The sequence below is a fragment of the Sus scrofa genome, chromosome 17 (genome assembly GCF_000003025.6).
Source record: "Sus scrofa isolate TJ Tabasco breed Duroc chromosome 17, Sscrofa11.1, whole genome shotgun sequence".
In the NCBI taxonomy this organism is placed as follows: domain Eukaryota; kingdom Metazoa; phylum Chordata; class Mammalia; order Artiodactyla; family Suidae; genus Sus; species Sus scrofa.
The window spans coordinates 22124229-22142101 of record NC_010459.5 but is presented as its reverse complement, the minus strand read 5'-3'; the positions used below and the strand labels follow the sequence as shown (position 1 = coordinate 22142101).

Genomic DNA, 17873 nt, shown 5'->3' with positions numbered 1-17873 from the left:
TTTATATCATAGTGAAAATACTGTTATAAAAATTCATCCTTGAGGAGGAGCAGGCTATTTTATGGTTTTAAGGTGTTTCCCCACAGATTTCTTATTAGTTGCAGGGAAAAATAATATGTATGTAATGGAGAAACCAGCCCACAACTTGACTGTGTGATCAAAATTAATGTCACCAGCCAGGGGCAGATGGACAACATGTGCCTTTGGATGTGATAACCTGAGAAAGACACAGCATCACTTTTGCAGTGTCCCATCTGGAGGTGCATAACCTGAATCTAATCATGAGAAAACATCAGACAAATCTAAAATGAAGAACATTCTAGGAAGAAAGAAAAAAAGGACTAGGTTCTTCAAAAATGTCCATGTCATAAAAGACAAGGGCTAAGGAAATGTTTCAGTTTAAACAGTATAAAGAGTCATGACAACTAGTCTAGGCACTAAGTTATCGTAGGCTGGATCCTATATGGGAGGAGAAAAATATTAAAAATGTATTTTTAGGTAAGTTTACAAAATTCAGACATAGATAGTAGAAAATGTTATATCATTTTAAAATCTATTTGTTAAAACCCATACTGTGGGGGAGTTCCCATTGTGGCTCAGCAGGTTAGGAACCTGTGTAGTATCCATGAGTATGCGAGTTTGATCTCTGGCCTCTCTCAGTGGGTTAAAGATCCAGCATTGCTGAAAGCTGCAGCATAGGTTGAAGATGTGGCTCAGACCTGGTGTGGCTGTGGCTGTGGCATAGGCCAACAGCTGCAGCTCCAATTTGACCCCTGGCTCAGGAACTTCTGTATGCTGCAGGTTTGGTCCTAAAAAAGGAAAAAAAAAAAAAAAAAAAAAGTACTCTGGTATGTAGGGAAATACTCTTACTCTTATGAAATATAAACTGAAGTATTTAGGGGTAAAGGGCTGTAATTATACAATATCTTCCCATGATTCAGAAAATAATATTATGTGGATGGGTCAGTGGATGGATAGGGATAGATAGATAGCATATTACAAAGCAAATGGAGCAAAATACTAGCAATGGTTGAACCTGGATAAAGGATGTATGGGTGTTTCTTGAAATATTCTGTAATTTTCAAATAAAAAATGGTTTAAATATCACCCTTGGATATCATGGCACATTTAATTAGTTCTTTGGGGTCTTGCAGTTGAAATGATTAAGTATTGGAATGGGTGCAACACCAGCAGTTTGGAGCCTGGATTCCGCTCCATCCTTGTGTACTGTGTGACTCAGTGTGATCAGTCTTACCTGTTTGAATGCAGATGAGTGGGCCCAGGTTAAGTCCTTCATATGTTGTGGATATTGTATATCTTACGGGCCTTCCTCCCTAAATACTTGCTTGTAATTTGCACAATTCTAAATTCTGCATTCCAGATTAATAAGCATCTATGTTGCTGCTCAGTTTTTGGTAAGATTTTTGCAACCCCAAATGTAGTATCTAACATGTTTTGTTTCTATGAAGATGGTTTCTGGGGCTTTGAAAAGAATCTCCATAAGCACAGATGAGATTTCTGAGAGCTTTTTGCTAGGCATAACTTGCTTCTCAAGAAAAGCCATAGGAGGAAGACTTAATATAAAACATAAGGTACACAAGAAAGTGTTACCAAAAAAAGTGAGAAAAAGACTTCCACTTCCAATTAGGATGAAGAAAGTCACAAGAGACTGTTGCTCCTACTCCCAATAATGAGAATGAGTTGGATAGACTATAAAGTCGTAGATTTAAAAAATTATACAAAAGGCTGAATATGCTAGAAAAACTTGAACTAAATTCCAGAAACAGATAGGCCTTTCCTAGGAGAGAAAAAAAGCTCTGATTGCTTCATTCCTGGCAGAGCAGCAGGAAGAGGAGTAAAGCCAATACAGAGTATAAAGAGAAACCAGACAAACTTTAAATAAACTACTTATGGCCACATGTAAACTGGTGTGACAGATTGAAATCCTGAGAATCCCCAGTCACAGGGTGAGTCTTGTACCCACCACCTGTTTTTCCCTCTGTAGCCTTCACCAAGTGAGCACACCAAAGGCTTGGATCAGGGCAAAGAACTGAGAATGACTCATCAGGGTATGTAGGATTTTCACCAAAGGCACAGCAATGGCCAAAAAGAGTCTGGAGGCAGAGCAGATTCCCAAGAGACACATGTTGTGACACAGAAAGCCAGGGACTGTTATCAAGAGCAAAGAACTCATAAGCAACCAAGACAGTTGGTAGCTGGTCTATAAACAAAGCGAATCTCCCATGGTTAGAATGCTGGCAACTGGATTATAAGACCTGCAAACGTCTCTAGACTGTCACTAAGGCTCAGGTCCCAGACTTCACTGAAGGGAAGTTACTGATCCAGACCTCAAAATACTAGCCAATAATGAATTAAATCTAAAACCACCACAAAGCCTAGAGTCAGCTCAACTAGAGATTAGATTGACTCCACATCCAAACCTAGAGGAAGGGGTAGGACATATTTTTAGGGTAAATATTATTTATTTTATATATTATTTACTGTTCTTTTACATACAGTGTTTGTCATGTGATAAAAATGATGAGCCCTGTGAAAAATCAAGAAAATGTGATTTGTGCTAGAATATTAAGAGAAAGATTAGTCAGTGGAAGTTTACCCACAGAAGCCCCAGATGTTGAAATTAGCATAGAAGGACAGTGAAATAAATTATAACTATAAAAAGAAATAATGAGTGGAAATGCAGTTCAATAGCAGTTATCCAAATTTAAGCATAAGAAGGATAATGAAATTAATAAATTGAAAAGGAAGTTTTCATCATGGTGCAGCAGAAACAAATCTGACTAGTATCCATGAGGATGTGGATTTGATCCCTGACCTTGCTCAGTGGTTCAGGGATCCAGTGTTGCTGTGAGCTGTGGTGTAGGTTGAAGACTCAGCTTGGAGCCCCACTGCTGTGGCTGTGGTGTAGGCCGGCAGCTGTAGCTCCAATTTGACCCCTAGCCTGGGAACTTCCATATGCTGAAGGTGTGGCCCTAAAAAGAACAACAACAACAACAAAATACTGAAGAGAAAGTCTGTGACCTGTGGTACTGTGAGAAATGGTCTGAAATATGTGCATTTGTAATTATATAACCAAGGTTCTTACATTGTTCATGAGATAGTATGTTAATATTTGAATATAGTTTGTGATGAGTTGAGGATGCCTATTTCATTTCTAGGGTAACAAATTTAAATATAACAGAAAAGTTAAAGTAAAATAATTGAAGAAGGAACACTCCCAAAGACATTCTATGATGCCACCATCACCCTAATTCCAAAACCAGACAAAGATAACACCGAAAAAGAAAGCTATCAGCCAATATCTTTGATGAATGTAGATGCAAAAATTCTCAACAAAATCTTAGCCAACCGAATCCAACAACATATCAAAAAAATCATACACTATGACCAGGTAGGGTTCATCCCAGGTTCACAAGGATGGTTCAACATATGCAAATAAATCAACATCATACACCCCATTAACAAAAGAAAAGTCAAAAATCATATGATCATCTCAATAGATGCAGAAAAAGCATTTGACAAAGTCCAACAATCCCTTCATGATCAAAACTCTTGCCAAAGTGGGTATAGAGGGAATATTCCTGAACATGATCAAAGCCATTTATGATAAACCCACAGCAAATATAATACTCAATGGGGAAAAACTGAAAGCCTTCTCACTCAAATCTGGAAAAAGACAGGGATGCCCACTCTCATCACTGCTATTCAACATAGTTTTGGAAGTCCTAGCCACAGCAGTTAGACAAACAAAAGAAATAAAAGGCATCCATATAGGAAAAGAAGAGATAAAACTGTCACTGTATGCAGATGACATGATACTAGACAAAGAAAATCCTAAGGACTCAACCCCAAAACTGCTTGAACTGATTAATAAATTCAGCAAAGTAGCAGGATATAAGATTAACATTCAGAAGTCAGTCGCATTTCTGTATACCAGCAATGAAATATTAGAAAAGGAATACAAAAATACAATACCTTTTAAAAGTGTACTTCAAAAAATCAAATACCTCAGAATACACCTGACCAAGGAGGTAAAGGACTTATATGCTGAGAACTATAAAACTTTAATCAAAGAAATCAAAGAAGATGTAAAGAAATGGAAAGGTATTCCATGTTCATGGATTGGAAAAATTAATATTGTAAAAATGGCCATACTGCCCAAAGCAATCTACAGATTCAATGCAATCCCTATCAAATTACTCATGACATTTTTCACAGAACTAGAACAAACTATCCAAAAATTTATATGGAATAACAAAAGACCCAGAATTGCCAAAGCAATCCTGAGAAACAAAAACCAAGTTATGCCAAGTCTGGCATAACTTTCCCAGACTTCAAGAAATACTACAAAGCCACAGTCATCAAAACAGTGTGGTACTGGTATCAAAACAGACAGACAGACCAATGGAACAGAACAGACAACCCGGAAATAAACCCTGACACCTATGGTCAATTAATCTTTGACAAGGGAGGCAAGAACATAAAATGGGAAAAAGAAAGTCTATTCAGCAAGCATTGCTGGGAAACCTGGACATCTGCATGCAAAGCAATGAAACTAGAACACACCCTCACACTATGCACAAAAATAAACTCAAAATGGCTGAAAGACTTAAATATACGACAGGACACCATCAAACTCCTAGAAGAGAACATAGGCAAAACACTCTCTGACATCAACATCATGAATATTTTCTCAGGTCAGTCTCCCAAAGCAATAGAAATTAGAGCAAAAATAAACCAATGGGACCTCATCAAACTGACAGGCTTTTGCACAGCAAAGGAAACCCAAAAGAAAACAAAGAGACAACTTACAGAATGGGAGAAAATAGTTTCAAACGATGCAATGGACAAGGGCTTAATCTCTAGAATGTATAAGCAGCTTATACAACTCAACAGCAAAAAAGCCAATCAATCAATGGAAAAATGGGCAAAAGACCTGAATAGACTGTTCTCCAAAGAAGATATACAGATGGCCAACAAACACGTGAAAAAATGCTCAACATCGCTGATTATAAGAGAAATGCAAATCAAAACTACCATGAGATACCACCTCACACCAGTCAGAATGGCCATCATTAATAAATCCACAAATAACAAGTGCTGGAGGGGCTGTGGAGAAAAGGGAACCCTCCTGTACTGTTGGTGGGAATGTAAACTGGTACAGCCACCATGGAGAACAGTTTGGAGATACCTTAGAAATCTATACATAGAACTTCCATATGACCCCCCAATCCCATTCTTGGGCATCTATCTGGACAAAACGCTACTTAAAAGAGACACGTGCACCCGCATGTTCATTGCAGCACTATTCACAATAGCCAAGATATGGAAACAACCCAAATGTCCATCCACAGATGATTGGATTCGGAAGATGTGGTATATATACACAGTGGAATACTACTCAGCCATAAAAAAGGATGACATCATGCCATTTGCAGCAAAACGGATGGAACTAGAGACTCTCATACTGAGTGAAATGAGCCAGAAAGACAAAGACAAATACCATATGATATCACTTATAACTGGAATCTAATATCCAGCACAAATGAACATCTCCACAGACAAGAAAATCATGGACTTAGAGAAAAGACTTGTGGCTGCCCAATGGGAGAGGGAGAGAGTGGGAGGGATCGGGAGCTTGGGGTTATCAGATACAACTTGGAACAGATTTACAAGGAGATCCTGCTGAGTAGCATTGAGAACTATGTCTAGGTACTCATACTGTAACAGAACAAAGGGTGGGAAAAAATGTATAAATGTAAGATTAACTTGATCCCCATGCTTTACAGTGGGAAATAAAATAAAATAAAATAAAAATTTTTAAAACTGAAAAAAAAAGTGAAATAATCAGTACAAATCATAACAGGAAGTACTACAAAATACTCATTTATGCCAAATATGGTAGGAAAAGAGAGAAAAACAAAGAATATATGAGACAAACAGGAAACAAATACTAAAAGTCTTAAACTCAGCCATATCAATAATTGCATTAAATGTGAATAAACTAAACACTCCTTTTAAACTGAAGAGATTTTCAAACTGAAAAGAAAAAAACCCTGAATACCCAACTATATGGTGTTTTTAAGAAATGAACATTAAATGTTAAAAAAAAAAAAAAAAGGCTCAGGGGTTCTTGCTATGGCACGGTGGGTTAAGAATCTATAGCTTGGCGGGAGGCATAACTCTTCCAGACTTCAGGCAACATTTCAAAACCACAGTAATCAAGACAGTGTGGTACTGGTACTAAAACAGACATACAGACTGATGTAACGGAATAGAGAACCCAGAAATAATCCCAGACACCTACAGTTAATTAATCTTCGACAAAGGAGGCAAGAATATAAAATGGGAAAAAGACAGTCTCTTCAGTAAGTGGTGCTGGGAAAACTGGACAGCCATATGTAAATCAATGAAACTGAACACACCCTCACACCATGCACAAAAATAAACTCAAAATGGCTGAAAGACTTAAAGGCAAGACAAGACACCATAAAACTCCTAAAAGAGAACATAGGCAAAACATTCTGACATCAACAGTACAAATGTTTTCTTAGGTCAGTCTCCTGAGGTTGCAGAAATAAAAACAAAAATAAACCAATGGAACCTAATTAAACTGACAAGCTTTTGCACAGCAAAGGAAACCATTAAAAAAAAAAAAAAAGCCTATGGAATGGGAGAAAATAGTTTCAAATGATGCAACTCACAAGGACTTAATCTCTAAAGTATACAAACAACGTATTCAACTCAACAGCAAAAAAACCCAACAACCCAGTTAAAAAATGGGCAAAAACCTGAATAGACCCTTCTCCAAAGAAGATATACAGATGGCCGATAAGCACATGAAAAAATGCTCAACATCCCTGCTTATTAGAGAAATGCAAATCAAAACTACTATGAGGTACCACCTCACACCTGTCAGAATGGCCATCATTAACAAGTCAACAAATAACAGATGCTGGAGAGGGTGTGGAGAAAAGGGAACCCTCCTATGCTGTAAATTGGTACAACCACTATGGAAAACAGTGTGGAGAAAACTAAATATAGAGCTACCATATGACCCAGAAATCCCACTCTTGGGCATATGTCCAGACAAAACTTTCCTTGAAAAAGATACATGTTTGAGTTCCTGTCGTGATTCAGTGGTTAACGAATCCAACTAGGACCCATGAGGACACAGGTTCCATCCCTGGCCTCTCTCAGTAGGTTAAGGATCCGGTGTTTCCATGAATTGTGGGTCGCAGATGCAGCTCGGATCTGGTGTTGCTGTGGCTGTGGCGTAAGCCAGCAGCTGTAGCTCTGATTTGACTCCTAGCCTGGGAACCTCCATATGCTGCAGGTGTGGCCCTAAAAGGCAAAAAAAAAAAAAAAAAAAAAAAAAAAAAAAGAAAGAAAGAAAGAAAGAAATGAAAAAGATACATGCACCTGTATGTTCATTGCAGCGCTATTCACAATAGCCAAGACATGGCAACAACCCAAATGTCCATTGACAGATGATTGGATTAGGAAGATATGGTATATATACACAATGGAATACTACTCAGCCATAAAAAAGAATGAAATAATGCAATTTGCAGCAACCTGGATGGAACTGGAGACTCTCTTACTAAGTGAAGTAAGTCACAAAGAGAAAGACAAATACCATATATCATTTATATCTGGAATCTAATATATGGCACAAATGAACCTTTCCACAGGAAAAAAAAAAAAGACATATGAACTTGGAGAACAGACTTGTAGTTGCCAAGGAGGAGGTGGAGGGAGTGGGATGGACTTGGAGTCTGGGGTTAATAGATGCAAACTATTGCATTTGGAGTGGTTAAGCAATAAGATCCTACTGTAAAGCACAGGGAACTATATCTAGTGTTAGAACATGATAGAGGATAATGTGAGAAAAAGAATGTGTGTGTATATATGTGTGTGTGTGTGTGTGTGTGTGTGTGTTTGTGTGTGTGTGTGACTGGGTCACGTTGCTGTACAGTAGAAAATTGATAGAACACTATAAATCAACTATAATGGAAAAAATAAAAATCAGAAAAAACAGAATCTATGGCTTGAGTCGCTGCAGAAGTGCCAAGGTAAAGCAGGACATTCCATAGTGATAATATGGTCATTTCATTAAGAAGTCATAAAAAAGCCAAATGTATATGTGCACCTAGTACTATAAACGAAGAAAAACTTGAGAACTATTTGAGAACTATTATCAGGAACAATAGACAAATAATTAGTTGAAATGTTAACATCCCTCTCTCAGTAATAAGTCAGTAGAATAAAAACTAGTAAACATTCAAACAATGCTATGATCTAACTTGACCTCAATTATATTTATTGATCACTACACTCAACAAATTATTTTTTTGAATATCACAAGGAGTACTTATCAAAAGAAACTGGAAATTATTTCAGATTGAATGATAATGAAAGCCCTATGTCAGAATTTATAGGATGCAATGAAAACATTACAAAGAAAAGGATAGCCTTCAGTGCTTACAGTGGTAAGGAAGATTTAAAATGAGTTAAACTTCCATACTAAGAAATTTTAAGAACAATAAATTTAAAATAATCAAGATAAAAGTAAAAACAATAACATAAAAAATTAAAAAAAAACAGAAAAATAAAGCCAGATGTTGGTTCTTTGAAAAAAATTAATAAAATTTATATAAACCTTAGAAAGAATAATCAGAAAAGAGAGAAAAAATACAAGTAACCAACATCAAGATGAAAGCAAGCATCAATGTAGGATTACACATCCTACAGACACTAATGGATAAATACGGTGACATTATGAACAGCTTTATTACACAAAATAAAGCTTTATGCTCAGATGTCTTCACTGGTGTATTGTTGTCAGACATTTAAGGACGAAATAATATAATCTTAAGCCAGTTCTTTTAGAAAAACAAGGCAAAAAGAATACTTTCCAACCCATTTTATGAGGTGAGGGTAACCTTAACATCAAAATTTGATAAAGATATTATAAGCAAGGAAAACTACAGACCAGTATCCCTCATAAACATATATGTAGGAATTCTTAATAAGCTACTTATTAATTTACTATTAAAAATCTAGCAATAAAAATATCCATCAATATTACATACACACATATATACACACACATCATACATGTACACCAATAAAGCACAATTTTATTAACGTTTAGAAATCAGTGTCAACAAATGATCCTGAGACATGTGGATATTCATATGCAAAAGAATGAAGTAGGGCCCTTACCTCACACCATGTATAAAAATTAACTCATAATGGATCAGAGATCAAAATGTAAGAACCGAAACTATAAATTTCTTAGAACAAATCTTTGGAGAAAATCTTCATAACCTTGGATTAAGCAATGGTTTCTTAGCACAAGTAATAAAAGAAAAAAAATGATAAATAGGAGATCATCAAAATTAGTTAACTTTGTTGTTTCCAAGGACAACATTAAGAAAATGAAAAGACAACCCACAAAATAGGAAACATTTGCAAATCATATATTTGGTAAGGGATTTATATCGAAATATGTAAAGAACTTGTGCAACTCAACAATAAAAAGACAAAAAACAGGTAAGGTGATTCGAATAAACATTTCTACAGAGATGATATACAAATAGCCAATTAGTACATGAAAAGATGCTCAACATCAGTAGTCCTTGGAGAAATGCAAATTAGGCCATAATTCTGCCACTGCACCTTTATCTTGGTGGCTATAATCAAGAGATGAACAATAATAAGCATTGGCAGTATATATGACCCTCATATATTGCTGGTGGAAATGTAAAATGGTACAGTCACTTTTTTTTTTTTAATAGTTTTTTTATTTTCCCACTGTACAGCAAGGGGGTCAGGTTATCCTTACATGTATACATTACAATTACATTTTTTTCCCCACCCTTTCTTCTGTTGCAACATGAGTATCTAGACAAAGTTCTCAATGCTATTCAGCAGGATCTCCTTGTAAATCTGTTCTAAGTTGTGTCTGATAAGCCCAAGCTCCCGATCCCTCCCACTCCCTCCCCCTCCCATCAGGCAGCCACAAGTCTCTTCTCCAAGTCCATGATTTTCTTTTCTGAGGAGATGTTCATTTGTGCTGGATATTAGATTCCAGTTATAAGTGATATCATATGGTATTTGTCTTTGTCTTTCTGGCTCATTTCACTCAGTATGAGAGTCTCTAGTTCCATCCGTTTTGCTGCAAATGGCATGATGTCATCCTTTTTTATGGCTGAGTAGTATTCCACTGTGTATATATACCACATCTTCCGAATCCAATCATCTGTGGATGGACATTTGGGTTGTTTCCATATCTTGGCTATTGTGAATAGTGCTGCAATGAACATGCGGGTGCACGTGTCTCTTTTAAGTAGCGTTTTGTCCAGATAGATGCCCAAGAATGGGATTGGGGGGTCATATGGAAGTTCTATGTATAGATTTCTAAGGTATCTCCAAACTGTTCTCCATGGTGGCTGTACCAGTTTACATTCCCACCAACAGTACAGGAGGGTTCCCTTTTCTCCACAGCCCCTCCAGCACTTGTTATTTGTGGACTTATTAATGATGGCCATTCTGACTGGTGTGAGGTGGTATCTCATGGTAGTTTTGATTTGCATTTCTCTTATAATCAGCGATGTTGAGCATTTTTTCACGTGTTTGTTGGCCATCTGTATATCTTCTTTGGAGAACAGTCTATTCAGGTCTTTTGCCCATTTTTCCATTGATTGATTGGCTTTTTTGCTGTTGAGTTGTATAAGCTGCTTATACATTCTAGAGATTAAGCCCTTGTCCATTGCATCGTTTGAAACTATTTTCTCCCATTCTGTAAGTTGTCTCTTTGTTTTCTTTTGGGTTTCCTTTGCTGTGCAAAAGCCTGTCAGTTTGATGAGGTCCCATTGGTTTATTTTTGCTCTAATTTCTATTGCTTTGGGAGACTGACCTGAGAAAATATTCATGATGTTGATGTCAGAGAGTGTTTTGCCTATGTTCTCTTCTAGGAGTTTGATGGTGTCCTGTCGTATATTTAAGTCTTTCAGCCATTTTGAGTTTATTTTTGTGCATAGTGTGAGGGTGTGTTCTAGTTTCATTGCTTTGCATGCAGATGTCCAGGTTTCCCAGCAATGCTTGCTGAATAGACTTTCTTTTTCCCATTTTATGTTCTTGCCTCCCTTGTCAAAGATTAATTGACCATAGGTGTCAGGGTTTATTTCCGGGTTGTCTGTTCTGTTCCATTGGTCTGTCTGTCTGTTTTGATACCAGTACCACACTGTTTTGATGACGGTACAGTCACTTTTGAAAACAGTTTGAGAGTTCCTTAAAAAATTAAACCTAGGAGTTCTCCCATGGCACAGCGGGATAAAGATCCATCCCTATCACTGCAGTGGCTTGGGTCACTAGTGTGGTGTAGGTTCAGTCCCTGGCCCAGAAACTTCCACATGCTATGGATGTGGCAAAAAAAATATTAAACCTAGAGTTACATGACCCAGAAATTCTACTACTAGGTGTATACCCAAGATAATTGAAAAGCTATGTCCACGCAAAAACTTGTACACAGATGTTTATAGCAACATTATTCAATAGTAGCTAGAAAGTGGAAACAATCCACGTTCCCATCAACTGATGAACGGATTAAAAAAATGTAATGTATTCATACAATGGAATATAATTCAACCATAAATAGAACAAAATGCTGATATGCACTACAACTTGGATGAAACTTGTAAACATTATGCTAAGTGAAAGAAGCCAGACATGAAAGGCCACATATTTTATGATTCTGTTCATATGAAATGCCCAGAATAGGCTATCTATAGAGATGGAATGTACTGAAGTGATTTCCAGGGGCTAGCAATAGGGGTGTAAGTGTTAATGGGTACAGAATTTCTTTTTGAGGTGATGAAAATGTTATGATATTGAAGTTACATAACTTTGTGAACACACTAAAAGAACTAAATCAAACACTTCTTTGTGGTATGTGAATTACATATCAACGAACCTGTTAAAAAATATCAACCAATGCATGGAGTTCCTTTTTTGGCACAGTGGGATCGGTGGCCTCTTGAGAGTGCTGGGTCACAGGTTCCATCCCCACTCCAGCACAGTGGGTTAAGAATCTGTCATTGCCACAGCTGCAGCCTAGATTGTGACTGCGGCTTGGATCTGATCCCTGGCCTAGGAACTCCATATGCTGTGGGGCAGCCAAAAATGAAAGAAAAAAACAAACATACAAACAAACAAAAAAAAAACCAGTGTAATTTACTGTATTATCACAATAAAGGAGAAAAACCTTATGATCATCTCGATATTATATGCTCATCTCAGCTTCTGCCCATGATAACAACCTTAAAATACCAGGAATCTGATAAATACCTCAATCTGATAAAGGGCATCTACCCAAAACCTAGTTAAAACCATACTCCTTAGGGAAACACTGAAGACTTTCTTTCCAATACTGACAACAGGCAAAGAGGAAGTTCATTCTCATTGATTCTATTCACTGTTTTGCTGTAATTTCTAACCAGCACAATAAAGCAAGTAAAATAAATAAAACATTTGGAAAAGAAGTAAAAACTGTAGTTATTTTCAAATGACGTGAAATGAATCTTAACAAATAACATGCAAGACCCATCCTCTGAAAATTATAAAACTTTGTTGAGAGAAATAAAAGAAAGTCTAAATAAATGGAGGAAAAATATTCAATGTTCATGAGTGTGAAGACTGTTATGTTAGTACTGCCATACTTTCAGATCCATCCTTAGAGTCAAAACAATCTCAATGAAAATTCTGTTCTGCAGCTTTACAGCATTCTACAGGGGATAGGTTTGCCAATGTAGCAGGGTCTACCAGAGGCTACAGAATTGATGACAAAAAAGAAATACAGATGGAAATGTGTGTCTCAGGAAGAAATTGAATGTATCCAACATGAGGATCCAGAATAATCATTGGCAGTGGGGCTCCTGCTTGTCATTAGAGTAAAAAAAAAAAAAAAAAAAAGTCTTTACAATAAAGATTTCCAAAATGGCAAAATTTATTATTCAATGACTTTAATAAAATAGTCTATAAAAAAAATGAAAAAAAGTTTGGATGGACAGATGTACCATTGAATATCTTTTGTGTGAATGTAAACAGTGTTCTCAGATTCCACTGAGTTCTAGACATTGGAAAACCTACCCACGAGTGTGTTGACCATGAGTTCCATGAGTGGCCAGTGACCTTCAGTCACTGGGTGGATTTATTGGACCATAAAGATTTACTGGACTATATTTTAGATTTATGAAAAACCACTTAGATACAAGTTGGCTTTGGTCTAAGCCAAATTTTAACTTTTTTTTTTTTTTGATAATCTAGTCCCCATATTACCCAACAACTGAAGGAGTCTGATCCCTGGCAGGAAGCCAACTGTCCCATAATGGTGTTAGGCGCCACCAACAAGCTATGTACTAGGAAAACCTCCCAGACAGCTAAATTTGGCAAGTGCACTTCTGGAACAGAAGGAAAAGTGGCTAATCAGTGATTTTCCTTGTACCTTTCAAGCTTGCCCAGAATTTCAAATATAGAAAATTGCGTTTCTTTTCCATGCTCTTAGGACTGCCAGGAGGATCCCATTGGGTCTATTTAGAAAGTCTTTTAGACGAACACGAGAAGATTGTAGAAGGTTGAATATGTGAAAAACAAACTTTCAGACAGAAGTTTCCCCAACCTCAAGTTCACTTCTAAGAGTAGTTGGTAATTTTATTTTTGTCTAATTAGTCTTATGCCATCCGTTTCTTCCAAATGATTCATTTGACTTTGCTCCAAAACAATAAATAGAATAAACACAAAAAGGGAATTCACTCATGTTGGCAAGAACATAAATCTTCTCAGAAGTATTAACCTCATTTATCCAAATTAATCTCATTTTAATCATGCTGTAGGAGTATATCTTTGCAAAGATAAACATGTCTGTTGCTTGGACTTGTAGACACTTCATGTTAGTTGGAAGGAAGTGAATAAGCCTCTTTTTTTTTTTTGGTTTTATAGCAACATGAAAAATAATGAAAACATGAATTTCTCTTCCTCTACATACTTTCATAGCCATCGACTCTACAATTCATATCAGGTGTGAACCTAGCATTACAATGTCACCTTGTCACCTTCTAGGGCCCAGCATTTCAGGTAAATATGTACCTCCAACAGCAAACACATGCCTGCTGTTGGCCCCCAGAGCAACACATGACCAGGAGTTGTAACTGAGACCAGTATTCATGAGGATGATTGGCCGTATTACCCACAGTGAGTAACTAATGGTTAGAGAATGGTCTTTTCCTTCTCTTGGTTGGAAATCAGTGGAAAAATGATGAAAGGAATTTTTTTTTCTGCCCCCACCCCTCCTTTATTCAGTCTTAAAAAAGGTCATCATCTTGGTCGTGCCATTCTTACGTCATGTTAACTTCCTAACTCAGAGCAAAATATGGATTTCTTTGATTGTAGATATTCAGGTTCACCCCTTGGTTTTATGTTGTAAAGACTTTTATCACATTATTTTATTAAGTAGGTGAGTAGAAGTGGGAACTGAATCTATGGGGACACAGCGGAGGTTGTACTGGCCGTACTTGCACAGATTGGCGTTCATCCCATAGGTATGTCTTCTGTGAGTGGCTCTGCACTGAGGTTCGAGGTAGAACTTTGGGTACAGGTGGCCATTGGATGCAACATTTTTATCCCTACTGTCCCTCCTCCCCAGTAACCTCCAGATTTGAGATCAAAAGCTGGACTCCTCAGAAGATCAGCTTTTTAAAACATTGAAAATATTTACATAAAAAATTTTGAACTTATACAAAGTCTAAATCTTGTATAAGATCTGTATACAAGATCTAAACAGTTTACGTTTTACACAAAAAATACAGCTTTTCCCCTCCTGATTTGTTTTCTGTCACAAAAGTAGAAGATTTGGCAACACTGGGGCCCACTTCCTACTTAACCACAATTAGTTGGACCCAAGTGGTGGTCACTAGGTTTTGGTGGAGCTTAGACATTTCCATTCCGACAGCCCTACACCTGGCCTGCTTCACCCACAGGGGTTTGAGACTGATCCGTGTTGTAGATCTTTTATATATATATATATTGTTTTTTTTTTTTTTGGTCTTTTTTTTGCTATTTCTTTGGGCCGCTCCCACGGCATATGGAGGTCAAATCGGAGCTAGGGGTCGAATCAGAGCTAGGGGTCGAATCGGAGCTGTAGCCACTAGCCCACGCCAGAGCCACAGCAACGCGGGATCCGAGCCGCGTCTGCACCCTACACCACAGCTCACGGCAACGCCGGATCGTTAACCCATTGAGCAAGGGCAGGGACCGAACCCGCAACCTCATGGTTCCTAGTCGGATTCGTTAACCACTGCGCCACGACAGGAACTCCCGTGTTGTAGATCTTAAACCCTAAGCAAAGTCACTCTGCTGGAATAAATTTTCATTCATTCCCGTTCATTCAAATAGTATAGTTTCTGTCTTCTTTAAAGCATTCTTCTTGAAGTATCCATTCTGTCTAACCCTAAGGATTAAAATTCTTTTATGATAGTTATGATGTATGATTTCTGTCTTGTAAATAAAGTGGTGCTGTAAATTCGTGAAATTTGTACATTTTAGTCATAACGAATTGAGACATTTGCATATAGCTGAGCTACTCTATTTACTTTCAAATACTTCTGGCTGCAATAAGTGGTAGGTATGACAATTTACTTTTATGCTCTTGAGCTGTCATCACTGTACTGTACATGTTTGGACTATACTGTCTGCTGCAGTGTTGAAGGGAAAAAAGAAAATCAATTTAGAATGAGGGTTATATTAACAGTTTGCTATTAGGAGATGCTCAAAGTACTTGGAAACAGCTTTTTCTCCACTTGAAATAGGAAATTAATTTTATTTTAAATATGCCTCCTGTAACAGATGAAAAACCCAATAATCACCTGATTTTCTCCATTAATAGTTCTTGTGGACATTATGGTAAAATTTTGAACAGTTAGAACCTGCCCACAGTTAGAACTTGCTCCATTAAAAATGGAACATCTTGGCAAAACAAACTCTTAATAGTCAGTTAGTAGTAAACCCCAGTAGCCCCTGAATAAAATATGCTTCCATTTCTAATTCTCCTAGGCTCCCAAAGCCACATGGCCAAACAGGAAGGACTTGGTCTTTAATGTGATAACCTCTTAGGTACAGCAAGTTCCTGAATTTAGCAATTTATGTTTTTGTTCAATAAGCCACACTGGGGGTTAAAAAAAAAAGGCCGTATATAATTTATGTGATTTTTCACCTTCAAATATGACAAAGATTCATCTCTTTTTATCTCAATCAATATTAGAGCTAATCAAGGATTATTACAGTGGCTAATGATTAACTGGTAGGAAAGCCTTGATTCTTTGGTTTTGAGATTTTTAGCTATTTAAAAACTCAGTATACTTAGGAGTAGACTTTTGATAAAATGTAGCAGCTCATTTTTTTTAAATAAAATATTTATTGAACGAATGCTCTTGAGTGCCTTTTATATTCAGGTATTTTCCTGGAGACATAATAGTGAACCAAAAAGTCAAGAATCCTTGTACTCATGGGCTTACATACTAGTGGGGGAAATAATAAACAAAACGTAAGTCATATACTATGTTTGTTATAAGGGCTGTAAATAAATAGGAAGCTGGGGAGGATTTTAGGAAATACAAGGGTTTCAATGTTAGGTAGGTCTTGCCGAGAAAATGACATTTGAGTAAAGCCTTGGAAGATTTATGCGAGCAAAGCAAGAACATCCCAGCCATGGAGAACAGTAAGTACAAGGTCTCCATGTAGGAGTGAGTGTTCCTGGTGTGTTATAAGGACTGTGAGGCAACCAGTCCTAGTGGGTCAGAGTGAGCAATGAGGGACCAGATCATGGGGGTTCTTATCAGCCACTGTCAGGATCTGGGCTTTTCCTCTGAAATGGGAGCCATTGGAAGGTCGTGAGCAGAGGAGGGATGTGATCTGACATTTTACATTTTAAGAGGTGACCCCAGCTGCTGAAAGGGAGGCCAACTGGAAGACTTGCCATTCATGCGAGTGATGGTAACGAGTTGGACTGGAACGTGGGCTGTGCAGGTGGTGGGAGCCAGTTGGCTTACATGTCCACTTTAGGATAGAGCCAACAGGATTTGCTGATGGATCAGACTGAGGTAGAGGGAGCTAGAGAAAGCATCAGTGACTCTTAAAACTTTGGCCTGAATAATCAGAAGAGTGGAGTTGCCATTTGCTGGGGTGAAGAAGCAGCAGAAGGAAGAAGGTTTGAGAAAAAGTCAAAAGAGCTCGATTTGGGCCATGTTAATCTTGAGGTGCCTGTTAGACATTGAATGGAGAGGTCCAGTAGGTGTTGGATATGTGTATCTGGAGAGGGGTATATATTTGGGAATCTCATCATGTAAATACTTTTTAAAATTACAGGGCTAGACGAGATTACCAAAAAAGTGACCGGAGCCAGGAGAGGGGAGGTCTGAGGAGCTCCTGTGTGTTCAGAAGTCAGAGAGATGAAAGAAAACAGCAAAGGAGGCTGAGAAATGGCCATAGAGGCTGGTGGAGAACCAGATGGATGTGGTGTCTTAGAAACCGAGGAGAAGAAGTATTTCAGGGAGAAGAGACTGATCACCGTATCAGATCCCATAGTCTGGGTCCATGAAGTAAGGCCTGAGGATAGACCATTGGGTTGAGCATTTGGATGTCATTACTTACCTTGAGAAGAGCTGTTTCAGTAACGTGGTCAAGGCAGAAGCCTGAGTGGAGGGGGTTTAAGGAGGATGGAAGGAAAAATCTGAGGTAACCAGAATAGACAAGTCTTTTAAAGAACTTTGTAAATGGAAGTAAAGCAATGAGAT

General features: G+C 37.6%; 1 protein-coding gene across 11 annotated transcripts in view; it reads left to right on the top strand.

Annotated features, from left to right (window-relative positions):
- TASP1 (taspase 1) overlaps positions 1-17873 on the top strand; it is a 395076-nt gene that overhangs the window by 216343 nt on the left and 160860 nt on the right. Inside the window, exon 14 of one of the 11 annotated variants that reach the window (XM_013985076.2) lies at positions 14146-14277. The exons of 9 other annotated variants lie outside the window; for them this stretch is intronic. In XM_013985076.2, the coding sequence (XP_013840530.1) occupies positions 14146-14238 (93 nt within the window). In that variant the 3' untranslated portion in view covers positions 14239-14277. Of the gene's footprint in view, positions 1-14145; positions 15170-17873 lie in introns of those variants that run through there. One more of the 11 variants, XM_021078003.1, reaches the window with a different exon arrangement.